The sequence below is a fragment of the Pagrus pagrus genome (assembly GCF_965226575.1).
Source record: "Pagrus pagrus genome assembly, chromosome: 5".
NCBI classification, from domain to species: domain Eukaryota; kingdom Metazoa; phylum Chordata; class Actinopteri; order Spariformes; family Sparidae; genus Pagrus; species Pagrus pagrus.
Window position 1 is genome coordinate 23,391,384 of NC_140189.1, and position 17,773 is coordinate 23,409,156.

At 39.2% G+C, this 17,773-nt stretch overlaps 1 protein-coding gene across 1 annotated transcript; it reads right to left on the minus strand.

Annotated features, from left to right (window-relative positions):
• Positions 1–11,047: 11,047 nt before the first annotated feature.
• LOC311256931 (serine/threonine-protein kinase Nek4-like) lies at positions 11,048–16,785 on the minus strand (the record flags this gene model as incomplete). The annotated part of the gene is made up of 9 exons (XM_084352343.1): positions 11,048–11,158; positions 11,253–11,750; positions 12,232–12,420; positions 13,718–13,772; positions 14,399–14,485; positions 15,111–15,172; positions 15,341–15,424; positions 15,519–15,610; positions 16,725–16,785. 9 exons carry the CDS (start codon positions 16,783–16,785, stop codon positions 11,048–11,050), a joined length of 1,239 nt encoding a protein of 412 aa, XP_084208469.1.
• Between the last annotated feature and the right edge of the window lie 988 nt (positions 16,786–17,773).

The following is a 17,773-nucleotide window of genomic DNA, read 5'->3' on the forward strand; positions in this document are numbered from 1 at the left end:
TCTTTTTGCAGTATGCTCTGTTCTGACCCCATCTTTGTTGTTATTCCCTAACAACACAAATGATTAAACCAACACAAACAGCATTATAGTAGTAGCATTACAGTATTACATACCATGGTATTTTTCCATTTAATATGCTAAAATGCAAATCACATTTAAGTTCAAAGTACAAACTTCCTCTTGCTGTTTCTCTTTATTTGAGCCCAATCGGGATCTTCACTGAATATTGGACATACTGGTTTGCAAAACATCTACACCTGTCATTGTTTTTGTTTGGTCTATGTTTGGTAAAAACAGAACAATAAAAATAGAGCCTTACAATGTGATGATTAAAATGATAAAATGTTGTATAACACATAAGTAGTTTACATACCCAAATGCAAAATCATGAATGACCCAACATCAGTGAATGAGGCACTGTGCTAATAACCGAAAGTGAACCTTATTTTATATTGAGAAGTGAGAAGAAACTCGATATCAAGGCTTCCACCCATATAAGGCTGTGATTTTGCATCATCCTATCAGAGCCTCAGAAGAGGTGTTGATCTCAGTACAGTACTTGTCCATTGATGTGTCAGGTGGTGAACAATGTACAACATTCTATCTCATTCAAAAGTCGACATGGAAACCTGTGCTGTAGGGCTAAGAGTTTTTTTTTTGTATTTCTAATTCTAAATGAAACAGTTTTTTTTTTTTCAATCTCTAACATGCAAAACTTGGGTCAAACTGAGGTCACATTGTCAAAACTCTTGAGAGCGGAACTGAAGTCTGTGGTGACGACAGTGTCTTTTGTGTTAACAAGATGACCACAATCTTCCACACAGACGCGCGCGCACACACACACACACACACACACACGCACACACACACACGGACACACAGAGTTACAAAGAAACATTCCCGCACAAGCTCAGACATGCAGCTAGACTGGGGGGTGGTCTATCTGCATTTACACCACCAACAGTGTAAATGCTGTTGTCAATTATCTGTATGAATTAGACACAGAATGTTCAAATGTAATGTGAGGAATGAAAACGAGTTGATGTGCTGCAAAAGATCTTGATCCTCATGGCCTGGAACACCACCTCCTCCATTACGCTGACACTTGGTACTTGTTTACTACAAAATACTTAGCAACAGTCGTAGTAGTTGTATATAGTAATAGAAGTACTAAATGATGTAGTAGCATAAATGGCAGTTGTGCTAGTGTAAGCTGTAGAAGTAGTGATAGTAGAATAAAGTCTAAAGTAAACATAGAGTAAGAATAATTAGAGATAGCTGTGTCTGTCAGTGAGAGAGAGACAAAAATATGTCTCAATGAGTTGTGACATGGACACATGGACATAAGACTGACACCAAGTAGTGTCTGGCTTGAAGAATATCTCAGCAGATAATAATTAAATATACTATACAAAGTGGTAAAGAAATAAGCAATACAAAATATACTGTGTGTGTGTGTGTGTGTGTGTTTTGTGTGTGTTTTGTGTGTGTGTGTGGGAATAAGTCAAATGTGGTTCATCAGAACGTGTCTGTGACAGCGTCTTAACCACGTTAAGACATCTGCTTCCGTCATTACGGGAGGAAGTAGATGTCTGGCTGCTTGAGAGTGAAAGTGAAAGAATATTAATACAGTGACAAACAAAAATACAAAGAAGCAACACAAAAGCTAAAACAAAGTACAACCAAAAGCAAAGTACAAATTAGGAAAAAACACGAGGAATAAAGCCAGAAACAAACAAAAAGACAAAAAACAGAAACACACCACAAGGAGACACAAGAAGACACAGGAGCAGGCTCAGAGGAACAAAACAGACGAAACGGCAAAGACAGCAGGGAGCACACAGACATGCACATATATGTACATGGGCTGATCGACAAACAAACCACAGACCAGCGCACACACACTGTTCTCACACAACCCACTTTTGTTTCTCTGATGTTATTTGTTGCTGTTTCACTAAAAGAGTTTCATCTTTCATTTTTGGTTTTTACAAAGTAACCTTTAGATGACTGTAATCTATGAACAGTGTAAATGCTATTGTCAATTATCTGTATGAATTAGACACAGAATGTTCAAATGTAATGTGAGGAATGAAAACGAGTTGATGTGCTGAAAAAGGTCTTGATCCTCATGGCCTGGAACCCCACCTCCTCCATTACACTGACACTTGATACTTGTTTACTACAAAATATTTAGTAACAGTCGTAGTAGTTGTATATAGTAGTAGCATAAATGGCAGTAGTACTAGTGTAAGCTGTAGTGAAAGTAGTGATAGTAGAATAAAGTCTAAAGTAAATATAGAGTAAGTATAATTAGAGATAGCTGTGTCTGTCAGTGAGAGAGAGACAAAAAAATGTCTCATTGAGTTGTGACATGGACACGTGGACATAAGACTGACACTAAGTGGTGTCCGGCTTGAAGAATGTCTCAGCAGTTAATAATTAAATATACTATACATTCTTGTCAAAGTGGTAAAGAAATAAGCAATACAAAATATACTGTGCGTGTGTGTTTTGTGTGTGTGTGTTTGTGTGTGGGAGTAAGTCAAATGTGCTTCAACCACATGTTAAAATATCTGCCTCCCTCATTACTGGAGGAAAAGTGTGTATGCTTGTGTGTGTGTCCAATCACCACACGATATCGTGAATGGCAGCTACAGGGGGACAAAAGTATTGATATAAACACAAACTAACACACAATTGTGTTTATATCACTTCAGAGGATATGATATTGACTTACATTATTTTCCTGAAGACTTCCTCTCACCCTCACCCTAATCACTGCTTACCCTAACCATAAATGCACACGTAATTTCTGCCTTTAGGGGACAAAGACAAAACAAAACAAAACAAAACATGGATTTTGTTGAGGTCGTCAAATAGTGTGAGCAGGGCTCGAAATTAAGGATGTCCCGATGTCCCGGGGACCATAAAAATTACTACTGGGACACAAATATATTTTGTCTGGGACAATTCCGGGACAGTGAATAAAAAAATGTCAAAGTAAACTTCGAAATGGGTGTTGTTTGCAAAGTCATTAAATATGAGTATCTAGACGTTGAATAATTTAATAAAAACGTGTGAACGGCGAAACTACTGAAGGCTTACGCTATCCTGGCACCGGCATTCTACGTCATCAACGCTGCGGCTTGTTGCTGATTGACTCGCGCCAATGCAAGAGCCAGAGCGACATACCACAATTAACGAGGGTAAAAACGAGTAAAGAAATGCTGAGGTGGTTGAAAAAACACCCCCCTGATCCAAGCCCTGCCGACTCCCGAAACGAAGACATCCCAAGTCCTAGTCCGGATTCATCGTCTTCCCCTGTGGTAAGTTAGTTGACTTCACTCTCAATGTTAGCTAGTGCTCAGCGATAGCTAACGCTAGCAACTGAATTGCACCTTACAATGCATACAAACGTCCTGAAATGCGGTCTCATGTTCTTTTGGTGTTTGTGAAAACAGGGCTGTCAACTCTCACAATCAGAGTGAAAGTCACGCAAATTACTGTTTTCACATGCACTCAAGAGTGAGAGTTGACAGCCCTGCTAATGTGTCATGTTAAGAGAGAGTCACGTTCCAGTTGTTGTAGATTTTGTGTCTAGCTAATCGCCCAGTATATTTTGCAAGCCAAAGAAAGCCTACAATTGGTGTGCATGTCTACATTTCTTTGATCAGGGCTCCCAACAGGCCGAAAAAAATATGTATATTTCTGTTGAACCCAAAGACTAAAATAATGCTGTAGAAAAATATCAAAATGACTAAGATTATAATGCACAAATGTTGCATTGCACTACTTTTGTAATAACATTGCTTCTACAATTGGTAATGTTTTTGTCTTCTACATCTATATTTAAACAAAAGAGGGGTCTGGTTCAAAGACATCATCATCAGGGCTTTTAGACAAAGTTTTATACAACATTATACCATAGTATGTTATGTTATATTATGTTATTATAACATGAACATATGTTTTGTCTTAAAAACTAAATTCAGGAGCTGCAAGTGTCCAAGGACGGAGGAGGCTATGAGGCAACGAGGAAGAGGAAGTGGCGTCCTGAATGGAGGCAACAATACCCCTTTGCCGAGTTTGATCAAGCTGCCGAAATTATGTACTGCTCAACATGCAGATCCTTCCCAGCAAAGGCCAAAGACAGTTCTTTGTTCATCGGTGTAAGTGGCAACAAAGTACGTGTGAGAACACTAAAAATGCACCTCCTTACATCTGCTCACAAGGATTGTGAGACAGCTCTCAGAGTACGAGAGAATCCTGAGAAAGCACCTCTGCCAAGCTGTCTTCTAAGAATGGATCAAGATGTTAAAGAGAAGTTGATCAAGCTATTTAACATAGCATATTATGTAGCAAAGGAAGAGGAACCCTTTGTAAAATTTCCCAAATTAGTGGATCTGCATTTCAAGAATGGCCTTAACTTGGGAAACACTTACAAAAATGACCATGCTTGTCAGACATTCATAGAAAACATAGCTATAACCATGAACAAGTCTTTGGAAGAGAAGATAAAGGCTGCAAGATTTTTTTCTATAATGTCTGACTCATCTGTTGACCGATCAGTGCAGGACCAGGAGATCATTTATGTAACCTACATTGAAAATGGTCTACCTGTCAACGTCATGTTGACTATGGTGACACTGGAGCATGCTAACAGCCAGGGCATCCTAGACGCCATAATGTCTGGACTTCACCAAGCTGGGCTTTCAGAAGATGACCTGAAGGTAAAGTTGGTTGGATTCGGATGTGACGGGGCCTCTGTGATGATCGGGCAAAGAAATGGAGTGTCTGCCAGGCTGAAAGAGATGTTTGGATCGCTGGTGACCATCTGGTGTGTGGCTCATCGTCTTGAGCTTACCGCATTAGACAGCATGAAATCTTTTCCACTTCTCACAGATCTGAAGCAAATTATCAACGGAATCTACAAACACTACCATACATCAGCCAAAGCTAGCCGTGAGCTCAAGACTGTGGCAGAAGCCCTCAACTTAAATCTGGTCAAACCAGGGACTATCGATGGTACACGGTGGCTTCCGCACACACTCCATGGCTTGTCAGCCCTTGTCAGGAACTACCAAGCCATCCTTTTCCATTTGGAGAGTCATGCAAGTGACATGCATGATAGAGAAGCAAGTGACACCATGAAGGGGCGGGCCAGCCACACTGTGAAAGGGCTGAAGCAATTCAAGACAGTCATGTTTGTTCATCTTCTTCTCGACATTCTCAGTGAGCTGAAAGACCTGAGCCTTCTCTTTCAGAGGGATGGGCTGACACTACAGATGGTGTCAGATGGACTGCAGAAGACGACCCTGGCTCTTGTAGCCATGAAGGTAAACAAAATTAATAGTTGGTAAATAAAATCCCTAGAGAGAATTTTGTATGCTTCAGTGTATGTTTAGTGATTGTGACAGTGAAAGACTTTCTTTTATCGTGTATTTCAGACAGTCCCAGGCCAGCATCTGAAGCAGTTCCTGGATGAAGTGGGGCCCTTTCCTGGAAACACCTACTCTGGTGTACAGCTTAACAGGAAACAAGAGGATGATGACAACCTCCACAAAGTGAAAGAAAAACTTATCAATGGCTTCTGTGACTACGTCACCACACGGTTTGGCAGCCTTGATGATGGTGTCTTTAAAGCTGCTGCCACCATGTTTGACCTTAGCAACTGGCCAGAGGACATCACTGACCTGGCTACCTTTGGCCTGGCTGATCTTGAGACTTTTGTCACTCACTTTAAGGGAATTCTTGAAGCGTGTGAGGACTTCAGATCAATTCAACACGCAAAACAGGAGTGGCTTGACCTTAAGGTACTAGTGCATCTACACTTCAGGCATCTTCAGTCTCAGGTGTTATGGCAGAGACTTTTGCAAGGTGCCATAGGGAGGCCTGGACAGTTTCCCCACATGCAGGTGATCATAGAGATACTGCTTGTGTTCCCCATGTCAACATCATGCTGTGAGCGAGGCTTCTCCTGCATGAAAAGGATTAAGTCTGACTGGAGAGGATCACTCTCTAACAGAATGCTCGATTCCCTCCTCCAAATATCTTTACATGGCCCTAAGGTTGAGGACTTTAATGCAGAGGAGGCAGTTGAGAGGTGGTGGCAAAGTAGCCAGAGAACACGCCGACCCATGTTTAATGACTCTGAGTAAGCAGAGTAAATGTGAAGGGGGAGATCAAGAGTGAGAGCAAGATATTCATAATGATAACAGAGGATAAGATTCACAACCAATGTCATCCTGTAATAGTACTGAATGTGATGATAACTTGTGATACATTTATTAAACTGTATTATGGAACGTCTGTTTTTTGATTATCATTCATACCACTTTTATTGCCAGATAGTGGGTTCCAATCATAAAACACAGAGACCATACAGATACCATAATGAATTGAAAAATAAATCAGAATTCTTTAATGTTGACATAATGATAAATTCGTCTGGATATTGAGAAACAATAGAAACATGTCTTTAAACAACTCTCTTCCCTTCTTCTCTAGGAGAGGCAACAGATCAGACTAATATTCATATGTTTAATAAAAGAATAAGTATTTTGAACTTATATGGTGGACCAGAGTCCATGGTGTGATGATTAATTGACAAAAAAGGATCAAATTATATATATTCTGCGTAATTGGGGGGGCGACGACAATAATTTAAATTTGGGACACTGTTGGTTATATCCGGGACAATCCAAAGTAGAATTCGGGACAGTTGTGGGACACTGAGGAAAAAAGTTAATTTCGAGCCCTGAGTGTGAGATCATGGGAGTTGACTCCACCAGTCAATAACCCAGGCCAGCAAACATTTGACATTTTTCCTTGAAAAATGACTGAAACAGTTTATCAGTTATTCTTTTTTCACAATTCTGACTTTTTTTTCTCAGAAATCCACTTTTACACACAGAATTCTGAGAAAAATGTCAGAATTATGAAAAAAAGTCAGAACTACCTATTTTTTCAGTGGCACTAATGATAATCATGAATGTAAATACGCAACTAAACAACAAAGGTCTTTTTTTAAATAAGTGTTACATATTATATTGCTAGCCAAAATCCTACCCCTAAAATATGATGATTTATATTGCTCAAACTTAAGTTTCATCCCCAAAAGAAAGAAACAATGTGATTGTGTACACAAACTGCATCCCTACAACATGAGTGATACACACACACACACACACACACATACATGTAAATATTGCTAACAGTGGACCAAATTGCTTCACTCACTAAGAGGGGACCTGTGTTTCTCATCATTTTGATAAAACAAAAATAGAATAAAACACACACACACACACACACACACACACACACACACACACACACACACACACACACACACACACACACACACACACACACACACACACAGAGAGAGAGAGAGAGAGAGAGAGAGAGAGAGAGAGAGAGAGAAAGCTGCAGTTTGTCTGACCACTGTCCGTTACTGCATTCATTTGGTGAATGACAGTTTTGTGACAGCGGAGTGAACAGACACAGATGGCAGTGAGTTGGCGGATATATAAAGTCAGGAAAACCTCAGAGTACACTTCTGGTACAAGGATTACTTAATACACAAAAATATACTTAGTATATTAGTACTCCTAATATAAGGAAAGAGATACTCTCAGAGTAGTCTTAGCTGTAATTAAGCACTGGGGCTTTTGGTGTGAATGCTTTACATTGTTATTAAATCATTTAGATTTGTTTCCATATTTAAACATCTTCTTATGCACAAGTGGTGAGAAATGAGGTTCATGTTCTGTAGCTTAATGGCTTTGCTCTGGTTTAAATGAAGTGTGTGTGCGAGGAGTCAATTTATTTCAATTATAGTGCTTCTACTGTTTATTCTCATTTATTTAATAAGAGATTGTAAAGAAACATGTTTTAACATTCTAGTGCTGAGATATTTGTCTTTATTTTCTTGATTAATTGAAAATGATTTAACTCTTAGCACTGTGTACGCACATATGGGAATATATGTTCACGCCTCTCCATGTGTTGTTTGCTAAAGTGAGTGGTATTTTTCAGGGTTCACTTGGCAATTTTGTGAGTGCATACAGTGTGTGCCAGTGGCAAACCAGAAGTCTGCTTTGCCACTTCTGGCAAAGCAGACCAGGTCAATGGCAAACTGTGGAGGGCACACCTTCTTGTTATAGCCCGTCTTGTTGGCAGAGGCATCAGTCTGTTTGACCTCTCAAAAAATATACAAATCCCTGTCAAAAATGATGTCAGATGATAGTCTTGTCTGTTTCTCTTCGGTTATACATTATTCAACCATATGCACAACATTGAAATTATAAAATGTAACATTTCTGCATGTCAAAACACGTCTTGACCTTTGTTATGTTGTTAAGTTGTGTACTTACGTTATCCCAAATATTTCCATATTTATTTACATTAACACCCGAAAATGGAGGTCACCTCTGCAGATCACTGCTGCAGTCACATTGATTAACAGGAGTGAAGATAAATCCACTTTTTAATCCCAGAAGTTTAAAGGTCATTTTGAGCTCTCCTCCAGTCCGTAAATGGTTCTGGATCAGAAGATAATATGATGGTATTGCAGGTGTTTATTTCTCCAGAGGGTCTGGCTCTGGAAATTACATACTGTGCCTTTAAATCCAGTCAAGTTTTAATCAGATTATAGAAAAAAATGGCAGTAAGGAGGAGTTCTGATTGATTGGTGATTCTTACCACCTTAACATTTGTCATCAGCAACTTCTTGTACATTGCACAAAGCTTTTCCTATTGACTTGACTGGTGTCAGGGCAATCAGAGTATATTTTTTCCCTCTGCACTTTAGGATTTGAGAAAGCTTCACCATGAACAAATTATGAAATTTAACACAGTATATAATCAAGAGCAGCACCATATTTGTGCAGAATTAGACGAAAAACAGACTCACTAGGTAAATCACAGGATTAACACAAATAGACATAAAATGACACACTTACAACTAAGGATATTTAAAAAGTTTCCATTTCACCTCACCTGCATGTTCAGTGTGAGGAAAAGGCTGACAGATTTAAACCCAAGACCTTCCTCTTGTCTAGCACTAGCCACTGAGTCACTGTGCCATCATACGTTACATCATAAGATCTGAATGATTATTTTACAGCTATGTGAGAGTTAGACCCAGTGAACCACTTACTAAACATAGAATATTATTAAGGCATTTATAATAATATTGACAGCTTTATGTGGGTGTTAATGATGAATGATCATTATCGAAGAGAGAATCCTTGTAACAACTTGGATTTATTTATTTTTTTCAATACAGATGTTTACGATATTTTTATTTATTATAAATGGATTCATATGGTAATCAGAAGCAGTGATTTAGGAAACATCCAGCATGTCAAGTTCCTACAAAATTATCTTAATAGTACAGAAAAATAATAAAAAATAATTGTTAAATGACTCACAAACATGCATGTGTTAATGCAGTGAGCCCTTACAAAATAAAAGAGAAACACAAGAATAAACTCAAGGTTCAGATTGCTGGCAACCATGGGCTACTACTACAACTACTACAAATCTCTAATTTTCAGGTTGCTAGCACTGTAAAACATCATGAAACAGAAATACATTGTGTAACCATACAATAAACATTGAACATTATTCAAGCAGAACTATCATGAACAAAGTTATTAATAACAATCAAATCAAGTAGAAAGCTCAAAACCATGATGATCCAGTATTCATCATTATATAAATGACTGAAGAAAGTTAAAATTTGACCATTACTAGTTTTTGATTGATTTTACTCACAACAATTACACCTTTGAACTACTCTTTGAATCTCAGAATCCCTTCTGAAGTTATCGTCGTTATCAAGGCTATGAGTATGAGACTAAGTGGACCTACTTAAATGTCGACATACTGCATATTCTAAAAGCAACTTCTACTTTTTTAATGAGGGTAATCACTTCTGCAGTGACTGCTCTGGGTCGAATAACCTGTTGTTGCACTTCTGACATTACATGGTTAGACCTGGTCCGTTGTGTTTTTGACAACACCCAAATATGATGGAGCATTGCACAACATTATAATGTGAACTGATGTATTACATAGGATTGGATAACAGCATGAGGCAAACACTAGGTGGCAACACAAACAGAATTTTCTACCGGACCTACACTTAAACATGTAATTTTATGTGCTTCAGATTTCATTACGTGTGACTGTTGGGCTGCATTAGTTCCCAGTGATGTGAAGGTTTTGAATGTAGCCTTGAAGTGTCTGGGACCCACTCAAATGACCGCCTGTGGGTGTGTCCCCAATAAAATTTGTTTTTTGACTAATTTGAACTCATGTTTGATGGTATAAGATTATAATTATGGTTATATTCTGTATGTTGAAAATGTATCGGAAAATATAAGAAATCATTTCCCAAATCTCAAACTTTATTTATAAAACAATGTTGAACCATCGGTCAGTGACTCAGTCAAATCAAAAATGGCCATAAGTAGCCCAGCTCTAACAGAGCTGTCAGCAGCCCAGCAGGAGAGATGCTCTGTGTTGTGCTGGGATTTTATAATTTAACTATAAGCAGACAAACATTTGTACTTTCTCTGACTGTGAGGAAATCTGTGTTCACGTCACAGATAAAGTAGAAATGCATCAAAATGTGTGTATTAGACCAGAGCATGTCAGCGGAGTGGAGCGAAGCAAAAGTGAAGGGAAAAATTGGGGTGTGACCCCTGACGTGTCAATAGTGAGCTTCCTGTGTCATTTTGGGCTTTAACATGTTAGGGATGCAGGACTTGTACCAATCAACATCACTGTAACCATTCTAGCTCTCTCTAATAACAAAGTAAAGGGATAGATGCGGTGACTCTTCCGAGCTCATCCAAGACTCCCTGCAATTTACCTGCTGCCTGTCTGATTGATCGGACAAATTTCATGATCGCAGATCTGATCTGAGTATCGTTTTGGGAAGGCTTGTTCTGTGACTGAGGCGTGACCTCTTGCATTATTGAGCTTGCCACTAGTGCATCTTGGTCAGAGGTAGACGCAAAGTCACTGATTACAGTCATAGAATCTGACTCAGTTGCACCTCTTTCCTCTGCTCTTTCCTCTGCTGCCCTTGCCTGTCTAATGTGGTGTAGCTCTTTTGCATCCATGGCAATGAAGAATATGTCCACTGCCAGAAATAAAGCAGAAAACACACCTGTTGCTACCTCTGCCACACGCACTGCTCTTGAAGTTTGTGCTGCAATTTTGCCGATGTTCATCACCTGAACAAGTCGAATCAGCTCAGCAATGCCTCCTAGGCCCTTTCCTGCCCTGGCGCCAAGCCTGGCCAGGTTGCCTTTATCAAAGTGGATACCTGGTGTATCAGCTGAGTCACATTTGCCCTTGATTGCCTCTAAAATTTTTGGAATCTCCTGGAGCCAGGTGACAACTGCATTAATTCTCTCTTCAAACTCTTTAATGATGCTTCGAACAGCTTTGCGATCAGAAGACTGATTGACCATTTTAGTGATATTGGAGACACCAGCAGTGACCCCACCAGCTACACCCACTCCTACTCCAACCCCAGTGACAATAAGAGAGGCTCCCAAAGTGAAGGGGGCCAGTATAAGGCCCACTATGGATGTGATTCCTCCTGCTGCTCCAATCACTCCTCCTGCCAGACTGCCGATGGTGGTGCCCTGGTGCACACGTTCCAAACTGTCTGCCACTTGCCTTAGCTTGACCAACATGGTTTGGAGGTCCTCCACAGCTCTTTTGCTCTATCAAAAAACAGACACAGTCATACAATTAAAGAGCAACTTAAGACCCTAAAAAACTTGTGTTTGATGATTTCAAAATGTTCTTTAGTGCAACGCACTGTTCAGTCTGGCACTAAGTTGCACTTTAAAGCTCTAATTGATCAAGAGAGTGAGAAATTATAATTAACTACACAATTCAAGCCAAAATGAGAATAAAAAAATCCAACTCCAGTCTTTCCCATTAAGTAATGAGATCACGATGCAATGGAGCCCTGAAAGTGATGAAATGTTGTAAAAGGTTATCAGATACGTCTATAATATAACAGAATACACAAATATTTAAATCAGGTTTAGGAAGAAATTAGGTGTGCTTTGTTAAATTAAGTTTATCACTCCGCTAATTAAACATGGCAGAATTGTGCAGCCCTAAATGGAAAGTTGACGAGGGGAAAAAAAAAAAATGATGAATGAGTTCACAACTGTATTTACAGAAGTTTCACACCTTTTCTGAGAGACAGTTTATCATAATAGGGCGTTCCAGGATCTCGCTGACTGTTGGTCTTGATTCAGGGTCTTTGTTTAATAGGTCACTCAGTAGTTCACAAAGCTCTGGTGAGAAGCGCTCTGGGAGAAATGGGTAAGGATCTCCAATTATCTTGGGAATGACCTTGATTGGAGTCTCTGCTGAAAACTGAAGGAGAATTATTGTTAGAAAATACTTTTTATACTTTATACTTATAACATGGTTACAGTAATTTTGCATTACTTTAATTCTATGTTACTTTCTACAAGTCATGTTCTGCCATATTTGAGATTAGCATCTTGCTCAGAATGTCTGGAAGGCACACAGAAGTATAATAGCCTGTTGAGCATATTTTGAGATATTAACTATAGTTGAATGGTTTCAGTATATAAGTATATGTAGTATATATAAGTTTTCAGGTTGATTCAGACCTGGATCTGACCTTGTCATTACGAGACACAAGTCTTGCTGATACACTTGTGTTAACATGCTGCACTCTTTGCCATTATGTTTTTTGATTTTTTTTCATTGTTCTCTCCTGCAACAATACAGAGGTCCTGCAGGGCTGCTTTGGCTTCATTTGCCCAATCTGGATTCAAATAGGTGTCCTTTGACTAAAGTGGTACCGACTGAAATACTATTCCAGAGTATCCTAAATTTTCGCATGATCATTTTGTGGATTTTGTCATGGTTCAGTGTCTGTTTGTTTTCTATTTCCTGTTTTACTTTGAAATTGTACCCTTGTGTGTCGCGTCGTGCTTGTCAGTTCCTCCTGTGTGATTTTCCGTTAATCCCCTCACCTGTCATCCCTCCATTAGTGTCTCTGTACATAGCCTTTGTTCTCCCTCATGTCTTTGTCCGTAGTATTCCGTGCTACTGCATTTCCCGTCCTTTGATGTTCCGTACCTGTTGCCGTGTCCTCCCTACTTCGCCCGACCTAGTCTGTGTTAGCCTGTGTCTGTCATCCTCTGCTTCGTCTCCAGTGTTTCCTCCAGTGTCTCCTCATGTCTCCAGTTTACTATGTTCCTAGTTTTGGTTTCTGTTTTTTTCTTTTGATCTGTACTTTGCTATTGTTTGCACTTTGTTTTAGCCTTTAGTTGTTATTTGTTTTGTCTACTTGTTCCTTGTTAGTTTTACTGTACTTCCTCATTTTCTTGTAATTCAGCTTTGTTTAATAAAAGCTCGCCTTTTGTTTCCCCCCCAATCCCGCCTCCTGTGTGTGTCTGCACTTGGGTCCCCATTTAATATACAGCAAAAAATAACAGATTTTTCTTTAACTTATATTGTTTCTGTTGCCCAGCCCTATTGGTGTTTATAAAGTTAATCTTTGCTGTATGCTCAACATCAAAGTTAAGTCTTTTTGCTACAACATAGGACACACATATGTCAGAGAAGTACTTTGCATTTTCCTTACTTATTTGAGTGAAAACCATGCAAACCTCTTGCAAACCTTTGGGTAACTTACCGCTGAATGTTGAGTACAGAGCTCATAGAGTATGCATCCCATTGACCAAATGTCACTATAAATAAAGCAAAAATGTGATAATTATAATGATGATTCTAACAATAATCATCATTAATCATTACAATAATCACACCACGTTAAGAGCAGACAGGAATGAGTGTAGCGCACGCAAATCCATCGGCGGGGGGCTATGTATGTTTATTGATGAAAGCTGGGCTACACAGTACAGCATACGTGTGTGTACACCGGACTATGAAAGATTAACTGTTTCATTCCGACCCTTCTATCTCCCCCGGGAGTTAGAAGGGTTCTCATCCCTTGGGCAGATCACTGTGATCTGCCCAAAGGATGAGAACGGGCTGGTCAGCAGAGCGAGCGAGTGCCGTGTTGTAGCTTTCGGCTCTCCTCTCTCCTGCTGCTGCATTGTTTGATCCGGGCACATAAGTGATTTCTTATTGTGCCAAAATATGACAAAACATCTGTGTAATATTTCTGGTTCACATTGTCAAAGTTCATCTTACTCAAACAGTCAGTAGCTATATGGGAGTGGTATTCCTCTGGTTTCTGTGCACATATAATATAATATATAATAACCTAAACCAAGAATAGTTGTTGTTGTTGTTGTGTGGGGCCTCAAAGTCATAATGAAGTAAATTTCACTTTTGGCAAAAACCTTTTTACCTTTTAGCATCATACACCCCATCTGTGAAGACTTCTGGTGCCATAAATGTTATTTTTTCCCATGGGTTTGATCTAGTTCGTTTTGAACTGTGTGGAAAAAAACAGACAAAAATTATTCAACGTATAAACAGCACATTAGGGATGTAACGGTACAAAAAATTCATTCACAATTGTCTTTGTACAGATTTTCTGGTGCATGCAGTCATACGAGAAATATGTCTTACTGTCATATAGCTAGAGCATGGCCATTAAACATCAAAAGCAGAAAAAGAAGACACGATAACTGAAAGGGTAAAAAAAGACACTCTGATGCACTAAGGCTAATTCACATAAGACATCTGAGCTACAGGGCCCACCTGCGACTCTCAACTCAGCTTTTTATCAGCCCAGGATAAAGATATGACCTATGTGAGTGTATGTTCACTGATTTCTGCTTAATATGATAAATGGAACAGCTTTTAGTTTCTATGCTCGCCACCTGTAAAATGAAGTTCCTGAATACATCATACATACATTACTGTTTACCTTGACTTTCCAATAAGTTAGATACCAAATGTCTTTATGATCAAAAAATATTTTAACTTTTTGTTTTATGTAAATATATACACACACACACACACACACACGCACAAGTGCATACAGTATATACTGTACACACACACACACACATATATAAATATATAAGTACTGTATATATAAAAAAGCACAGTACCTTTCATAGACTTCCCCAGATTCGCTCAAGCGCACTGTTCCATATTCAGTGAGGAACACATTCTGTGAAAAGATTAATGGGAATACTGTCATTTTAACAAAAAAAAAAAAAAAAAAAAGTATAGAAAAACAGGTAAACTTGATTCATTGATACATTTATGATGATTTAAAATAGATAATGGATGGATAATGTGGAAACACATTCTTTCAATCATATAAAATGTGTAGTACCTCTGTGGTCAGATGTTTGTGAGTCAAGCCTTTTTCATGCATGGTTCGCAAAGCCATACTGAGCTCAACAATCCAGCTAAGTACCTAGAAAACAAATTATGCTACTTTTAGAATACAGGAGAGAGGAGAGGGATCCCTTCTCTGTGGCTCGTCCTGAGGTTGCTTCAGACAACTGTACCTGAGACTGTAGTGGAGGTGGACTCCCTCTGATCTTTGAAGCAAGGCTCCCTCCCTGACAGAAGTCCATCACCACATAGTAAGTGTTGTCCTCTTTATAACAAAAGTAGATAGAAGAATCTGTTAGTATTTCATAACATTTTGTATTTTGTTTTCTGTTTACCTTTAAACTCACTTTGAGTTGTTAAAACTTGTTTTGAATTGTTTATAGTTGCATTTGCAACAACAAATGAAAACAAAAGGCTTTTTTAAAAAGATGCTGAAGGTAAAAGTGTCACCCTGCACACAGGTTAACATCCAGGGAACGGACATTGAGATGGTGACATCTTAGTAACTAGGAGTTGACCTGAACAATAAACTGGACTGGGCTGGTCACACTGCAACAACCTATAAGAAAGGTCAGAGCAGACTCCATCTGCTGAGGAAGCTCAGCAGGGGGCACTCCTGACGACTTTCTATGACTCTGTGGTGGCATCAGCCATCTTCCATAGACTAGTCTGCTGGAGCAGTAGCATCTCGGCAGCAGGTAGGAAGAGACTTGATAAACTTATCAAGAAGGCCAGCTCCATCCTGGAATGCCCTCTTGACCCAGTGCAGGTGGTGGGAGAGAGCACTATGATGGATAAGCTGTCATAGCCGCTGGTGAAGGTGGTCCCACCCCCTGCAGGTCACTATCACAGCACTGGTCAGCTCCTTCAGCAATAGACTGATACACCCCCAGTGTGTGAAGGAGAGGTATCGCAGGTCCTTCCTTCCTGCTGCTGTCAAACTCTACGATCAGCACTGCTCCCAGTCGACCTCACTTGTGCACCATACAATAAAAACTCCATACATAACCCATTTCTCATTATGGGCTGGGCAATTTTCATACCCATATTTGTTATATATTCGTAACATAACACTGCCACACTGTTTATAATTACACTGTTTATATTTGTACATAGTAGGTATATACAAGTCTATTTCTATTTCTTACCTTTTTATTACATTTTTTTGTACTATAATTATTATTGTTTATTGTGAAATTGAACGGTCCTTTGGCTGCTGTAACACACATTTACCCGTTTGCAGGACTAATAAGGGAATTCTGATTCTGATTAATAAAAAAAAGACTTTTTAGATTGCAGTATGGTGATTATTTTCAATTCCTAAACAGCAATAGTATTTCTTGAAAAATTATCATCAATTTTCATTGAATAAAACTTACCTTGGAAAGAGTTCTTGAAGCTCACAATATGAGGATGGCTTGTTGTCTTGAGGATTTCCATCTCTTTTAATGCTGGATCAGCATTTCCAGATGTCTTCTGAAAATAACAATTAATCTTCAACAAACTAGAATCTTAAGCAAAACCCTTCACTTGCACTTTTACCTGCTGCCTCCACTTGTACTTGCAAGGTCTTTTTCTGTCTCTTCACTAACTACCTCACTGAATACAACTATTATGGGCTAGCTCAACTCAAGTTATCATCCCCTAACCATCCTTTCCCTCCCATCCTGTGTGTGTGTGTGTGTGTGTGTGTGTGTGTGTGTGTGTGTGTGTGTGTGTGTGTGTGTGTGTGTGTGTGTGTGTGTGTGTGTGTGAGAGTGTGAGTGTGAGTGAGTGACAGTGAGAGTAAAAACCTAATGAACTCAATTCAGGCCAGTTTAATTGCAGGAAAGCACGTTGAGTTGAAGGCTGACTACGACTACTAACGTTACTGTGAGGCCCAATACGTTAGCGGCAGCTGTCTGTTCCTATGATAAACACTGATTATTAAAGTGAAGATGCTGTAGGCTATTTAGTGTTTTTAACGGTTTAATCACTTGAAATAAGGTTGCTGATAATATTGATAGGGAAATAGTCAGTAATAAAAGTAAGAAGTGTTTTTGTGTATGTGTGTGTGTGTGTGTGTGTGTGAGTGAGAGAGAGAGAGAGAGAGAGAGAGAGAGTAAAATTCAGTTAGTTTTATTGCAGGGAAGCACGTTGAGGGGATGGCTAGAGAATAGTGTGTATGTGTGTGTGTGTGTGTGTGTGTGTGTGTGTGTGTGTGTGTGTCACAAGTCACGTGAGGAGCTGCAGAAACTGACAGCAAAGCACCGTCTGTCTGAGAGAAAACTGCAGGGCAATAATGGCTGTTTAACTACCAAGTTATTTTACTTTACCTTTTTCTGTGTTGATTGAGAGATCACAAGCAGCGGAAAATGACATATTGTGAGATAAAGTGTGTCCTGAAGCTGAAGCTGAAACTTTTTAAGACATGCTGCTGAGCCTGGGA